Consider the following 16,126-nt stretch of genomic DNA (forward strand, 5'->3'; position numbering starts at 1 on the left):
TGATTTAGATTTCATTACTTTAGGTTGAACATTCTTTTCAGCATTTATTACATATCTTTATTTGTGGATGTGAACTTTTAAAATAAATAGCTTTTGATAAATTTTGTCAACATTATTTCAAAAACAGTTATTCTTGTTTGTACTTAATGAATTTTATAGATGAAAGGGGTAGATGCCATCTCCACCACTCTTCACCATCACTGATTATTATAATATATAAAATATTTGCTAATTTAATAGATAAAAGTTATCTGGATATTTTAATTTGCATTTATTCGATTACTAATGGCTTTGAAATTATATACATACATATATATATATATATTTCTGTGCATTGTTTCACCATGTCCTGTGTCCATTTTAAAAATTATAGCCTAGGCCAGGTGCAGTGGCTCACACCTGTAATCCTAGCACTCTGGGAGGCTGAGGTGGGCAGATTGTCCTGAGCTCACAGGTTCGAGACCAGCCTGAGCAAGAATGATACTCCACTTCTAAAAATAGCCTGGTGTCATGGCAGGCACCTGTAGTCCCAGTTATTTGGGAGGCTGAGGCAAGAGACTTTTGAGCCCAAGAGTTGGAGGTTGCTGTGAGCTATGATGCCAAAGTACTCTACTGAGGGTGACAAAATGAGACTCTGTCTCAGAAAAAAAAAATGAAATTATAGCCCTAGTGCTTATACACACACACACACACACACACACACGCGCGCGCGCGCGCGTGCACACGTATAGCATACACACCCATGCATACATTTATACATATAGAAAGAAAAAAGTGCTCAATAATCAGAATTGTTCAAAGATGAGGTAGACTCTAATAGCACTATTTAATCTCCCGTCACTGAAGAATTTTAATCAGAGATGGGGAAATAAGAGCAGATCAATGTGTTTTTTAAGTGAAGAGTAGTCCAAATACATTTTAAAGTTCTTTCCCTTTTAATCTAACTATTTTATGATTTTGGAAAATTGAAATAAGGAAATTGAATTGCCTCAGTTTATATAGCAAATAATGGCAGAACCAGAAACCAAACTCTAATCTCCAAGTCTCATGTTTTCCCTGCAGGCTCGTCCTACCCCGGCTTGGTGGCCAAGCCTTTTGAGAAAGTAACATACCACTGGACAGTCCCCAGTCATGCTGGTCCCACTGCTCAGGATCCTGCTTGTCTCACCTGGATGTATTTTTCTGCCATGGATCCCATAAGAGATACAAATTCTGGCCTGGTGGGCCCCTTGCTGGTGTGCAAAGCTGGTGCTTTGGGTGCAGATGGCAAGCAGGTAGTGCCAGGGTGTCTAGCTGGGAAGCCTTCTGGGAGGAAGATGAAGCTGTGTTACTGGGTAGGAGTTCAGCATGGAATTGGGTCCTAAAGGTGATGGAATGGGAGAAAAATAATCAAGCTGTTGCACCAGAAATCGATAGTTGTTGACATCATGCTATCTTTTATGCTACTTTTTTATTCATATATACATTTTTCTTAACCTCTATTTCTTTATAGTTCATGTCCTCCCATCATAATCTTCTCCCTCCTTTTCTCTTCTCCTCCCCCTTCCCTCTCTCTCTTTCTTTATTCCTCTTTTTCTCTCTCTTTCTTTCTTTTCACTCAGTGGCCCCTAACCCTTGTTCCTGATCCTAAATCTGTTTTAATATTTGTTTATCTACTTTTGCTTGTCTCCCACCGTTCCTAACTGTGTAACCTTGGATAATCTACCTAACCTCTCTCTGAGTTTTTTTCTCATCTGTGAACAAAGGGTTGACAATGGAAGAAGGCACCTTAGGTTTCTGTAAGGATTAATTAAAATAATCCATATAAAGTGCTAAGCACTCAGTAAGCACTCAATAAATGTTAGCTTTAATGATAACAGTTATCAATATTATTACTTTTCTTTTCTAATTCCATATAGAGCCCTCCCCTGCTCTTTTAGCCACTTTCTTCTACTCCTCTCCCCAAGTGACTCCAAGCTCTCTATCACATTTTGTATCTCTTACATTCTGTGTTTCTTCTATACCTCCTTTCATAAATTCCTCCCCTACAGTCTTGTCATTTTATTCTGAACTCTTTATTCTATCTGCAATTTGTGTTTATCTAAGGAAAAACTGCTTAGCAACAATGGCAGCTCTGAGCAGGAGGTATGGACTTAGCTCTGAGTCAGGAAAAAGAAATGGGAAAGAACCAAATATGTTTGGATCTATGAATACACAGTCCACAACTATTAAAACCATTGTTATTCCTCCTTCTACATTATGCCACTGGACCTGCAGAAAGGGGTGGATAAAGAATTCTTTCTCCTCTTTACTGTGTTGGATGAGAACAAAAGTTGGTACAGCAAAGCTAATGAAGCCGCCGCTATGTTGGATTTCCGACTGCTCTCAGAGGATCTTGAGGGCTTCCAAGACTCCAATCGGATGCATGGTATGGGGAGTACTTTTGCTGTGGGCTACAACTGAGGCATCCCAAGTAAAACATAATCCTAATCATAATTATGAGAAATTCTGAAAACAGTGATTTCATTGGTAGCTCAGTCCAAGAAACAAGCTAGATTGAGAGATTCCACTTACATTAGATCTTATACTTAGTACCTTCTTATGCTGTGTACTAGGTTACACAGTATGGGGGGCCCTGGAAAAGAGTACTTTGACAGGAAAACAATACATAAGGAATCTACTAAAGAGTGTGAAGAATAAGCTGGGTGATACTTTTCCAGACTTACCTTTCTCTCTCCTTGCTCCTACTATTCGTGCCCCCTAAGCTCATAGTCTAGCCAATTGTAGCTATTTTTCTCTCTGTGAATATACCTTGTACTTTGCTGATTTCATGATTTTGTGCTATTCACTTGAAATTTTGTTCCTTACAGCTTTGTCTTCAGCCTGTGGTAATTCTACACATTGTCTAGGGCCCTATTCAAAAGCTACCTCCTCCATACAACTCTTGCTTTGTCATCCATGCTCAGGATGATAACACCCTCTTTTGAATTACCATTGTATTTTTATCAGACTATTTTAATAGGATGATCTATACATTCCTCAACATTATAGTTATTTTTTACATGGCTTTTGACTCCTGCCATATTGCAATGTATTTAAAAATGAGTATTGTATGTTGCTTATTTCTGTATCTTCTACACTGTCTAATACATAGTAAATGTTTATTGAATTGATGAACTCCAAGATGAATTGGTAAGTGGGTGGGGTGATTAAATGAAGGGGAAAACATGGTCTCAGTTTTCAAAGAGCTCCCAGTAATTTGCAATGAAATGAAACTAATAGTAGCCATGAAAAAAATACAGAACAATCCAAGACAGATTATAATTTAGTACTGAATTGTGTGGAACAGCTTTTCAGAGATTCAAGAGTAAAGAGGAAGATACAATCAATGAGGAACAATTAAATGAAAAGATTCTTAGAAGGGAGTGCTTGAGCTAGGGCTTGAAGACTGGGCTTGAAGACTAGGGTTTGTAACTAGTCAAGGGAAGCAGAATCAGCGCTTAACAATGTTCCCATAAGCATTCTAGGGGCTTATCAAACAGGGTAACATTAAAGTTGATTCCAGTGATGTGAGGGCATGGAAAAGAGATCAGCTTTAAGCAGGTCTCCCTGTATTTTGGGGAAACGAGAGAGTGTAGAAGGTGGAAGGAAAACAAGGCTATGTTAACCATTGTGATGAAAATGTGTCAAATGGTCTATGAAGCGAGTGTATGATGCGCCATGATCATATCAATGTATACAATTATGATTTAATAAAAAAAAGGAAAACAGTATAAGTATGTTATATTTTGAATGTTATCTATTGGTTCCCATCACCTGTTAGCTTCATTATTCAGAAAAAAAGTGAGACAGTCTCATGAGCCAAGTTCATTTTAGTTTGAATTTACTGAGCATATAATTAATACCAGCTAATGTGGTAGGTGTTCAAGCAGTCACATAGATATAGAAAAAATGATATGCTTCCTGCTAGGGTAATCTGGTTCAGAAACTAATATTTGTAAGTACATTATTAGACTTTGTGATACAGTAGAATTTCTAGGGTAAAAGTTTGTGAAAATCAAATAGAAGCTATAACTCTACTTCATGGAAGTGATATTTGAGCCAGGACATGATAGATGAGTAGTATGATAGATGAGTAGTATGTTGCCACAAAAAGAGAATATCAGGGAAGTTTATTCCAGGAAGAACAGATTATGTGAAAAATCAATAGGTATTTTCTAAGCACATAATATGTTTTAAGCTTTGGAGATGTGGGGACAAATAAAGCTTATAGGATAATGGTGTGTGTGACAGAGAGTGGGTGGGGGAACAGACGTCAGGTAAGAAAGGAGGCTATTGCAGTTCAGTACAGAAAAAGGGAAGTATCAGTAAAGATTAAAAGTAGGAGACAGATTGAGAGCTGAGGATGGAGCTTTAGGGAACTCCATTTTATGGATGGGTAGAGAATGATAACAAGATGAAAGAACAATCAGAGAGTTTTTAAGAGAATCAGAAAGTGTAGTGCCACAGAAACAAAGGGAGCAGAGTTTCAAGAAAGTAGGGATAGGAGTAGTTGGTATGTATGTATGTGTGGTGGTGGGGGGGAATAGGAGTTATAATAGTAAAGAGTAGTTCAGTGTTGTAAGGGTATGGGGCATGGTAGAAGAGGGGTAGGAGGTGAAGCCAGAAAGACCAGTTTGATCCTCATCCTAAAGACACAGGTCTTCATGTCCAAAGTGGCTTAGAAAAGAAGGCAGAGGAGTTGAGGATGACTCAGCAGATTCAAGTTGTATAAAACCATAGTACAGAGCTGATGACATACACCTGGTGCCTGAGTAGTCTGGTCTCATCTTGCCATCTTGTCTTGTGTTTTTGTTTTCCAGCCATTAATGGGTTTCTGTTCTCTAACCTGCCCAGGCTGGAAATATGCAAGGGTGACATGGTGGCCTGGCATCTGCTCGGTCTGGGCACAGAGACTGATGTGCACGGGGTCATGTTTGAGGGCAACACCGTGCAGCTTCAGGGCATGAGGAAGGGCTCAACCATGCTTTTTCCTCACACCTTTGTCATGGCTATTATGCAGCCTGACAATCTTGGTAAGTACCTTAGCACGTGGCCCTAAGCTCAGAGGCCCTAAGCTCAGAGGCTTCCTTGGGTATGGGACTGGGGTTGGGGTGGAGAAGAGAGAGGAATGGTAAAGAGAAAAGAAGAGGTATATTGAAAGTTCTGAAGACATTTTAAAATATGTTTGTCTTTTCCCTCTTCATTGTGCTCTCCATGTTGTACTTATCTGGATTTTCTCCTGTACTGGAAGCAGAACAGATTGAATAGAAAACTGAGGAAGCTATTTTCTGGGAGAGCAGGAGAGAAATATGGATGCTCCTCAGCTTCAGGGCAGTTCTTTATAGATACAGTCCTTGTATTAGGAGGGAGGTTGATGAAATGTACTTACGAGCACTCTCAACTCACATACTCTGTAAAAATTTCTGCAAAATTTATCACTTCTGGTGTCTGTGTGCTTGTGCATGTGTGTGTGTGTGTGTGTGTATGTGTGTGTGGTGCTGTAATAGTTTTAGTCCAGGAATCAGAACACAGGAGCATTGGTGCAGGCTCTTTCATTAACTTGCTTTGTAACATTGATCTAATCACTCATGTTCTCTGTAGCTAGATTTCTTCTTTCCTTGCTTCCTTTCTTCCTGCTTTTCATACTACTTCTATCCTTGTGCCTTCCCTTGATCCATCCCTCCTACCCTTTTTTCTTTCTTTCATGAAAACATTTAAGTGGAATGTTTCTTCAGAGGTTATCTATTGTTTTTTTTTTCTTTTTCTATTTCAACTTGTTGTTTTATTAGGAAAAACAAAACACCACAAGGAGGTAAATAAAAGACCTTTTGTCTTCCATGAAGTTGCTGACTTCCCAGCTAAAATGACTTGAGGGGCTAAGATGATTCCAGTTGTAGTAGATAGTTTGGGAAAAGACAAGGTCCTAAACTCAATGTCTGATACCACAGGTTTCCAGCATCCACCTCTGACTGAGGTCATCTATGTAGAGTCCCTGATTCAACATTCCTCCCCCTCCCTGATGAAACTTTAAGGGTGTTAACTTGGCAAGAACAGAGAAAAGTGCTCTTGTTGGCCTTGAAAAGACTAGAGGAAGGGTAAGAATTCCTGCACAGTCTTGTATTTTTGTACTTTGGGGGGTTTTTTGGCTTGAAGAAATTTATTTTCTTTTTTTATGTCAAATTAATATGAGGGCATATATTTTTAGGTTACATTGTTCTCACTTCTAAGGTAAAGTTCAAGTTCTAGTACAGCCCTTCACCCAGGGGGCATGCTGAGCACCCTCACATCCTGCACTTTTAGGTGAGATACCAGCAATTGCCCTCACCCTTTCCTTCTTATTCTCCCCTCTCTTTTGCTATACTATATTTGTTTTTTATCTTTCATGTGGTTGTGTAATTGTTTATATATTGGTTTCATATTAGTAATAGGTACATTGTATTTTTTTTTCATTCTTGAGATTCTTTACTGAGAAGAATGTGTTTCAATTCCATCCAGGTAAACATAAGAGATGTCATCTCTTTCTGACATTTCATATTGCAGCAGTTATTTTGTCTTTACAGTCCCTAAGGTGTATTCTTTTTCTAGCTTGTAGGTGGAAATAGTGTCTGTATGAAAAATCTGTCAGTTCCATGAAGTTCCTAGTAAACTATTACTCCAATTATCCAAATTTTATTCACATTTGGTTAAAAAAATTTTAAAACAAACCTTTGTAAGAGTTTAATAATTTCAGCCACCTCTGAGTTTGACAATCAGTGGGCATATTTCTTGGCTCTCCATCTATTTCTAGATGATCTCTTGAATATGAAGTCTCTATTCTGCCTCTGGGACTTACTCTTTGATTAAGATTTAGAGAAGTCAATGTGACTACCTCCATAAAAACAGAGCAAAGGTACCTAAATTAACGAAAGAGTCAGGACCAGAGTCTGGCTTTGAGATTCTAGAGAGAGGGTAGTGATGGGGAATAGTAATTATATGTATGTGCTAGAGCAACTTTGCAGATGGGTCTTTATTTCTGCCAATCTACCTAGGATACTTTCTTGGTCAGGAAGAGTTGTTGTTAGCAAATTAAAGCATAAGCAGCTTTGCAAATGGTTTGAAAATATCACCATGGAGATTCAGTGTCTTAGGTGTTGGATACTAAGATCATATTTTAAAAATAGGTGGAAAATGCCCAACAAAACAATTCAGCAAAATGTTAAGAATTTGAGTTGTGTAAGTCTATTGGTAATGATTTAATTATCTCTTCTTTTATTATTTGCTCGAAATTTTAATAGTATTGTACTGTGTTTAAACAGAAAATTTATAATATCACCCTGCATAATAATATGCCTCAGGTTTTCTTTAAAACTACTGATACTAGAGCTTTACTAGGCAGGTAAAGTAATAGACAAAAAGGTTAAAACTTGAAACATGTTATTTTCTACCTAATTCATGTGAGATTTCTCAGCAGCAAACACAATTTCCCTTGCCTCTCATTAGGATTTCTTTCCCCTCCTTTACTATTGGAACTCTTTCTTTATTCATTAATGTCCCATTTTTCCCCATTTCCCACCTCCTATTTCTCTTCCCACTTCTTTTTTATATTCCTCCTTTCTTTCATTTCCCCCTCCCTCTAATTAATTTTTCCTTTGTTTTTCTGTTTTTATATCTGTCATCTGTCTTTTACTTCCTTTCCTTCATTCATTTTCTTTTTCTTATATCCATTTGTCTCCCATCTTGCCCTGTATCTTTGCTTCTTTTTCATTTCCTCATTCAGTTCTTTTTCTCTCTTTTCTTTCTTCTCTTCCTATTTGACCTGACTTTTTCTTTCATTCTTTCTCTTTTCATTATTTTCTTTCCTTTTTTTGATGGTCTTAACATTCATTTTGCTTCCCCTCTTTCTATTCCCTCCTTCGTTTCTTTCTGTTTCTTTACCTTATTTTATCTTTTTTAGATATTTCTTTCTTTTCTTTTTACCTTCCTCTTATTTTATTTTCTTATTTTTCCTTTTACTTTTTTCTGTATACTTCCTTTCTTCTCTCCTTGTATTTTTCTGTTTTTCTTCTTTTTTCTCCCTCACTTCTTATTATTTTCTTTTTCTATTAAATTTTCACAAGGCATAGCAAACATCTGTTCTATTCTACTTGCTGGCTTAGGTGCTAGAGAATGTGAGGCACAATTAGGCAGCCACAGTTAATGTAAAAGGGAAATAGGTCTGTAAACTTTAGTTGTCCCAGTGACTGGGGAAGTATAGAGTATGATACTTATATTTAGAGGGTAGAATTCAAAGATGCTGAAACTTTTCTGTAATATGTAGGACAGTCCAAATAATGAATAATAATCCCATCCAAATTGCTAATTGTATTCCTAATGAGGAACACCAAGATGTAGTATTTAAGGGACAAAGGAAATGGTTAAAGACCCAGTTAGGAAAACAGGAAAGGTCTTGATAAGGAGTTAAGACTTTATCTTCTAGGTCATGAGAATCCAGAAAGGATTTTGTTTCTTTTATTAAGTTGAGGAGTTATGGGATGTGATTTTAATTTTTGTAAGTTTATTACAGAATAGTATGGATAATGGTCCTGAGTCAAAAGGAAATAGAACAAGAAAGGCACAGCAGAAGGTTTTTGAAAGGGATGATGAGAGCCTTTCAATGGGTGGAGGCAGTGAGGATAGAGAGAAGGAATGAGTTAAAAGATATTTGGAGAAGAAGTGACAGGATTTCGCTAAGGGTCTGAACAAGAAGAAAAGATGATTGAGGCTTCTAGCTTGTATGCTAGGTGAATGATGGTACCATTAACCAAACGAGCAAATATAGAATCATGGAAGCAGGGGAAATGTGGTAAGGTTTGGGTAAAAATATTTATTTGGGGGCATTTTAAGTTTTAAGTTTGTGATAAAGTCCAGGTGGTAAGGATTTCACAATATGTAGATTGTAGGTAGAAATCTAAAGCTTGGATGAAAAGTCCTGGGCTAGAGAAAGAGATTTGCGTGTTCTTATAGTTCAAGTTCCTAAGCATGTCCATTGGCTGCATGAAGTTTATGTGAGAACTTTTTTGCTTATTTGTCCTGGTGGATATCATAAAATACTATGCACAGACCACCTTTTTTGTTTTGTTTTGTTTTTTTTTTGCTTATCAGCTGTCATTAATGTTTATGTATTTAATGTGTACCCCAAGACAACTTTTCTTCCAGTGTGGTGCCGAGAAGCCACAAAGTTGAACATCTCTGAGTGTTAGGAAAGAACATTTAAGGCAGAAATCAACATTTAAGAGGTAGGAATAAGAGGAGAAGACAGAATAACAATAAAGCAAAGGACTGGTCAAATAGATAATGTTAAAAAAGAAGTGGCTTGGACAACACCGTCTATGTAAGAAAATTCAAATGTGGGAATAGCCTAAGTTCACATGACTCAAAATATCTTATACTTGTTCCCATCCCTTCGAGTGATCATCAGACTTTCTCTTCCACACCAGACCCTGACTCATGACTTTTGGACAGCATATATAATCATCACTTTGAACACACATTAACTCACTCAATGCATATTTATTACATACCTTTTATGTACAAAGATGGGTAAAAAGGTAAACAAGACAGATATGATTTTGCTCTCAGAATATCTTCAATAAACACATAAATATAATAAGATAATTTTAGATAGTGAAACATGTTGTGAAGGAAGTAAAATACAGAAATGTGATAAAATAATGAAGGCATTACATTAGACAAAATTTTCCAGGAAGGTCTCTCTAAAAATGTGACATCTAAGTGGAGATTTAAATAATGAAAGGGAGTTACATGAACATCTCTGAGCAGAGCATTCTAAACAGAGAAACCAAGAAGTGCAAATGTCCTAAGTTGGCAACAAGCATGGCTTGTTCAAGGATCAGAAAGAAAGTTTGTATGCTTGGGGTGTTTTCACCTGGGGGGAGACTGACATGATATGATGCCACACAGGTTGGTGAGAGTCATATTATCTAGGGCCTTGTAAACCATAGTAAGGAGTTATAATTTTATTATGGGCATAAGTAGAATATTTAAAGCAAGGGAGACATGTGTTTCGATTATATTTGTTAAAAAACATCTGGGAAGCTATTGCAATTTTCTGGGTAAGAGATGCTGTTGATAGCATGAACTAGAGAAGTGTCAATGGAAATTAAAAACTAATTTTGAAGGAATTGCTGATAGGATTTATTAATAAAATAGATATAACTGGGTAAGGGAAATAGAAGAGTTAGGAAGTAATTGTTGAAAAAAAGGAGTTGGCTGCTTCTTTCAAGGTGTCTATAAACTACCCTGTTTCCCCGAAAATAAGACATCTTCCAAAAATAAGACCTACTTACAGGAAAGATAAGACGTCCCCTGAAAATAAGACCTAGTGCATCTTTGGGAGCATACCTTAAATAAGACACTGTCTTATTTTCGGGAAAACAGGGTAGTAGAAGGGGCTATATATATATATGTGTGTGTTAGAGACAGAGTCTCATTTTGTTATCCTCATTAGAGTGCTGTGGCATCACAGCTCACAGCAACCTCCAGCTCTTGAGCTTAAGCGATTCTCTTGCCTCAGCCTCCCAAGTAGCTGTGACTACAGGCACCCGCCACAATGCCTGACAATTTTTTTTGTTGCAGTTTGTCTGGGGCCGGGTTTGAACCCGCCACCCTTGGTATATGGGGCTGACACCCTACTCACTGAGCCACTGGCCCCGCCCCAGAAGGAGCCATTTTAAAAGAGAGGCACACTTAGTTTTAACCTCATGATTTGGTAAAGTAAGTTAGGAGTGGAGAGGGTAAGAATGTAGAGGACACTTGGAGCCAGCATCATCAGGGAAGGTTTTCTGAAAGAGAAAAAGCATGAATTGGGTCTTGGATAATAAATGGGTTCTCATAGGTATATGGGATTGAGGTGTTTAAAAATCATGTTTAAAAATGCTAAGGTAGAAATGAGATATTTGAGAGAAACAGTCAGATGTAGATTTAGTTGGAACCCTGATTGAGTTTAAGACAATATGTGGGAAATGCGACTGAGTTTGTGCCCAGCTAATGGAAGACTTTGAAAGCCAGGGATATGAATACTAGAATAGACAGTAGGCAGCAAAGTATGGGGACAATGATAGCAATGTTTTTGGTTAGTTTCTCTTGATCAACATATTTTGATCCTTGTCATAGACATCTGGAGCTTGAAATCTAGTCCAGGCAGCTCTATAGCACAGATGTTCAAGACAGATATATGAACATTCAAATGTAAAGAAATGAGCAAAGTCATTTCTAATGCTCTTATGTAAGCATCCTTGTGATCAAGTAATAGTACAAGTAGGTCCTCATTACATGAATGAATTACATAGTGGAGAAGTAAAGGCTTTTAATAGTTTGTATTCAATAGGTAATTATTTATACCACATATCCCTCCCATCCTACCTCGTCTGAGCCTCCAATATCCATCAAGCCATTCTGTGTGACTATACATACCTACTGCTTAGTTCCCACTAAGTGAGAACATGCAGTATTTGTTTTTTTTGTTTTGTTCCTGGGCTACTTCACTTTGAATAATGTTTCTCAAAAAAAAATTATTTCTTTCTTTTGAATGGCTGACTAGTATTCCATTATATATAAAATGTGTATATATATGTGTGTGTGTGTGTGTGTGTGTGTATGCGTGTGTGTGTACACGTGTTCTTTAGTGTTTGGTTGGTGAGCATTTATGTTGGGTTGGTTCCACAATTGTGCAGTTGTGAATTATGTTAAGATAAATGTATAAGGACACTTGTCTTTATTTCTAACATGATTTCTTTACCTGGGTAGAGCCCCAGAAGTAGAATTAATGGATTGAATTGTAGATCTACTTTGAGTTATTTGAGAAATCTCCATATTGTTTTCCACAGAGGTTTAACTAATTAAATTCCCACCAAAAGTATATAAGCCTTCCCTTTTCACCACATCCATGACAACATCTGGTTTGTTTTTTTTTTATTAAATCATAGCTGTGTACATTGATATGATCATGGGGCATCATTCACTAGCTTCACAGACCGTTTACCAAGTTTCACATATACACTTGTAAGATGCACCGCTGGTGTAATCCCACCAATCCCCTTCCCTCTACCCACTTCTCCCCTCCCTCCCCTCCCTTTCCCCTTCCCCCTATTCTTAGGTTGTAACTGGGTTATAGCTTTCATGTGAAAACCCTTAATTAGTTTCATAGTAGAGCTGAGTACATTGGGTACTTTTTCTTCCATTCTTGAGTTACTTTACTAAGAAGAATATGTTCCAGCTCTATCCATGTAAACATGAAAGAGGTAAAAGTCTCCATCTTTCTTTAAGGCTGCATAATATTCCATGGTGTACATACACCACAATTTATTAATCCATTCGTGGATCGATGGGCACTTTGGCTTCTTCCATGACTTAGCAATTATGAATTGGTCTGCAATAAACATTCTGGTATAAATATCTTTGTTATGATGTGATTTTTGGTCTTCTGGGTATATGCCCAGTAGAGGGATTCTAGGATTGAATGGCAGATCTATTTTTAGATCTTTAAGTGTTCTCCATATCTCTTTCCAAAAGGAATGTATTAATTTGCATTCCCACCAGCAGTGCAAAAGGGTTCCCTTTTCTCCACATCCGCGCCAACATCTCTGGTATTGGGACTTTATGATATAGGCTAGTCTCATTGGAGTTAGATGATATCTCAAAGTAGTTTTGATTTGCATTTCTCTGATGATTAAAGATGATAAGCATTTTTCATATGTCTGAAGGCTGCGCACCTGTCTTCTTCAGAGAAGTTTCTCTTCAAATCCCTTGCCCAGCCTGCGATGGGATCCCTTATTTTATTCTTGCTAATGTGTTTGAGTTCTCTGTGGATTCTGGTTATTAAACCTTTGTCGGAGACATAACCTGCAAATATCTTCTCCCATTCTGAGGGTTATCTGCTTGCTTTACTTACTGTGTTCTTGGCTGTGCAGAAGCTTTTTAGTTTGATCAAGTCCCAGTAGTGTATTTTTGAAGCTGCTTTAATTGCCCGGGAGGTCCTCCTCATAAAATACTCACCCAGACCGATTTCTTCAAGGGTTTTCCCTGCACTCTCCTCTAGTATTTTTATAGTTTCATGTCTTAAGTTTAAATCTTTGATCCAGTGAGAGTCTATCTTAGTTAATGGTGAAAGGTGTGGGTCCAGTTTCAGTCTTCTACAGGTTGCCAGCCAGTTCACCCAGCACCATTTGTTAAATAGGGACTCTTTTCCCCATGTTGAACAGGCCCATATCAAGTTCGGAAATAGCATCAACCATACAAGACATCTGTTGTTTTTGACATTTTAATAATGGCCATTCTGACAGGGGTGAGGTGGCATCTCATTGTGGTTTAATTAATAATTTACAATTTTGTAAATGTGTTGGAAATTTGTATATTTTCTCTAAAAATTGCCTGTTCATGTCTTTTGCCTACTTTTTAATGGCATTTTGCAAGTCTTGACAAATAATCACTCTTGCTGATTTGAGTTACTAATAAATTCTAGATATTAGTCCTTTGTCATAAATAGTTTGAAAATATTTTATCCCATTCTATAGGTTTTCTATTTACTCTGTTGATTATTTCTTTGTTTCTGTGCGGAAACTTTTCAGTCAATGTTTTATTTATTTATTTTCATTCTTGTTTTTGTTGTATTTGTTTTTGGAGTCTTTGTCATAAATTCTTTGCCTAGGAAAATGTCCAGAAGAGTTTTCCCTGTTTTCTTCTAGAATTTTTAAGGTGTCAGATATTACATTAAGAAGTTCTTTTTTTTCTTTTTAAAAACTAACTATTTAATCCAACCTTTATTTATTTTGTACTTGGTAAAAAAGGGACATGACTGGTCACTTCTTTTTTGGAATAATTATTAAAGCTTTATTTACTTATTTACAGCTATACTTATTGAATGTTTATTATGTCTTGTGTTAAACACAATATACACATCATTGTGATTAATTTTAAAACAACCAAATGAAGTAAGTAAAATAGCCCTCATTTTATTGATGAGGGTACTGAAACATACAGAGGTTTAGAAACTACCACATGGTTTTATATGTATAGCTAATAAGTGACAGATAGGGTTACCAACCATCTCATTATGCCCATTATTAAGGAGTTCTGTGGGATATGGAACTTACAGCGCTAAGGCAAAGAAAAAAGAGTTGATCATTCTAGTGGCAGAGTTTATTTTTTTTATTTATTGGTTCAGGTTCATTGAAGGTATAAAGAATTAGGATACACTGTTTGCATTTGTTAGGTAAGTCCCTCTTATAGTTGTGTCCCACACCCAAGAGGTGTGCCATACACTGTAACCCTCCATCTCCCTCTCTCTACCCTTCTCCCTGCTCCCTCATTCCCCTGTCCCCACCTTGAATTGATTTGAGTTTTTTCCTTATGTGGGCATGTATTAGATCATCTGCCAGCTTCATATTAGAATTGAGTACATTGGATTCTTGTTTCTCATTCTTGTGATACTTTGCTAAAAAGAATGTGTTCCAACTCGACCCATGTTAATACAAAAGATGTAATATCTCCATCTTTTTAGTGGATAAATAGTATTCCATGGTGTACATATAGCAGAGCTTGTTAATCCATTGATGTACTGTAGATATACCAACTTTCAGGGTATGTGATAATTCAATACATTTATATAACTTGTAAAGATCAAATCAGTGTACTTAGGATATCTATTACCTTAAATATTTGTCTTTTATTTATGTTAGAACCATTCAAATTATCCTCAGCTAGCTATTTTGAAATACATAGTAGATTATTTTAAACAGTGTATGTTTGAAGTTAGAGTTCTTAATGTTTGTGTTTGGTAGTCTCAGTAAACTTGTAATACTCTTTATATTCTAGTCCCCTATCTGAGACTACTCACTCTCTGCAATATGCATAGGGAGAGGTAAGAAATCCCCCCAGTCCCTGTCCAGGGGTGTTCTGACTCAGGTTTTGCTCTCTGGTCCTCCCTCAGGGACATTTGAGATTTATTGCCAGGCAGGCAACCATCGAGAAGCAGGGATGCGGGCAATTTATAATGTCTCCCAGTGTCCTGGCCACCATGCCATCCCTCGCCAACACTACCAAGCTGCAAGAATCTACTACATCATGGCAGAAGAGGTGGAGTGGGACTATTGCCCTGACAGGAGCTGGGAATTGGAGTGGCATAACCAGTCTGAGAAGGACAGGTATGTCTTTGGAAAAAGAGAGGTCCTACTTTCAGAAAATAATTTTACAGATGAAGATACTGAAAGTCTGAAATGAGGAGGAACTCATCTAAGATCACTAATATGATACCAAAGACCTGGGAGCAGGAACTAGAATGCAGTTCTTTTGAATTCTATCTCAGCACTTCTCTTATATTGGTATAGTGTTGCTAAAGTAAAAGACCTTGTGCACCCCTTCGTCTTTGCCTCTCTTCCTCAAATTAGTTGGAAGTATCATATTTTGCTATGTATAATGCACTTATCTGTGTAATATGAACCCACATTTTTGGCCCAAACTTTCAGGAAAACAGCCTTCAAGAAAGTGGCTGGCTCTCGGCTAGGAGGCACATTTGTGGAAAGCTAATACTTTCCTGGTAAATCTGCGTATCACACTGCTTTCTTGCCTCTGCCTACTCTGTGAAGGCTACTCCTTCCCTCTCTCCCAGGATCCCTTCCCTCCCTGCCTTGGTGGAGATGGCCATGTATATGTGTGGCTGGCTGGAAGGGTGGTGGCTTCTGTGGCCACTTAGCCCTGCAGTTAGCCAGGTGAGTCCCTGGGGTCTAACTTGGGTTCCTGATCCCCTCTGTATGGCTGGGTTTTGTCCCTTACCCTACATGGCTGCAGCCCTACTGTCATCCTATTCCCCGATAATGGCACTCAGCAGAGCCAACTCTCACCCACTTCCATCAAAATCTGGGTCCTCCTGGACTGAAACTCCATGTTCTCAGCAGGCCCAGGTGGTTGGTTGGGTGCAGCAGCTTGGAAGGCCTTCTGGGATTCCTGCTTCCAAGCTGTACTACTGTTATGTAATGTATATCCTTATTTTTCTCTCAGAAATGTGGACAAAAATGTGTGCATTATACATGGCAAATATGGTACCTACCCTGGGACTTAAATCTCATGAAGA

The 16,126-nt window shown here is 37.7% G+C and overlaps 1 protein-coding gene across 11 annotated transcripts in view; it reads left to right on the plus strand.

Annotated features, from left to right (window-relative positions):
- Positions 1-16,126, plus strand: part of HEPH (hephaestin) — a 142,216-nt gene that overhangs the window by 31,858 nt on the left and 94,232 nt on the right. For 9 of the 11 annotated variants that reach the window (XM_053580053.1, XM_053580054.1, XM_053580055.1 and 6 more), the window contains 4 exons: positions 1,063-1,274; positions 2,257-2,407; positions 4,842-5,054; positions 14,987-15,200. In XM_053580053.1, coding sequence (XP_053436028.1) covers positions 1,063-1,274; positions 2,257-2,407; positions 4,842-5,054; positions 14,987-15,200 — 790 coding nt within the window. The remainder of the gene's footprint in view (positions 1-1,062; positions 1,275-2,256; positions 2,408-4,841; positions 5,055-14,986; positions 15,201-16,126) is intronic. The other 2 variants (XM_053580058.1, XM_053580059.1) reach the window with 1 other exon arrangement.

Source organism: Nycticebus coucang, chromosome X (assembly GCF_027406575.1).
Source record: "Nycticebus coucang isolate mNycCou1 chromosome X, mNycCou1.pri, whole genome shotgun sequence".
NCBI lineage: Eukaryota > Metazoa > Chordata > Mammalia > Primates > Lorisidae > Nycticebus > Nycticebus coucang.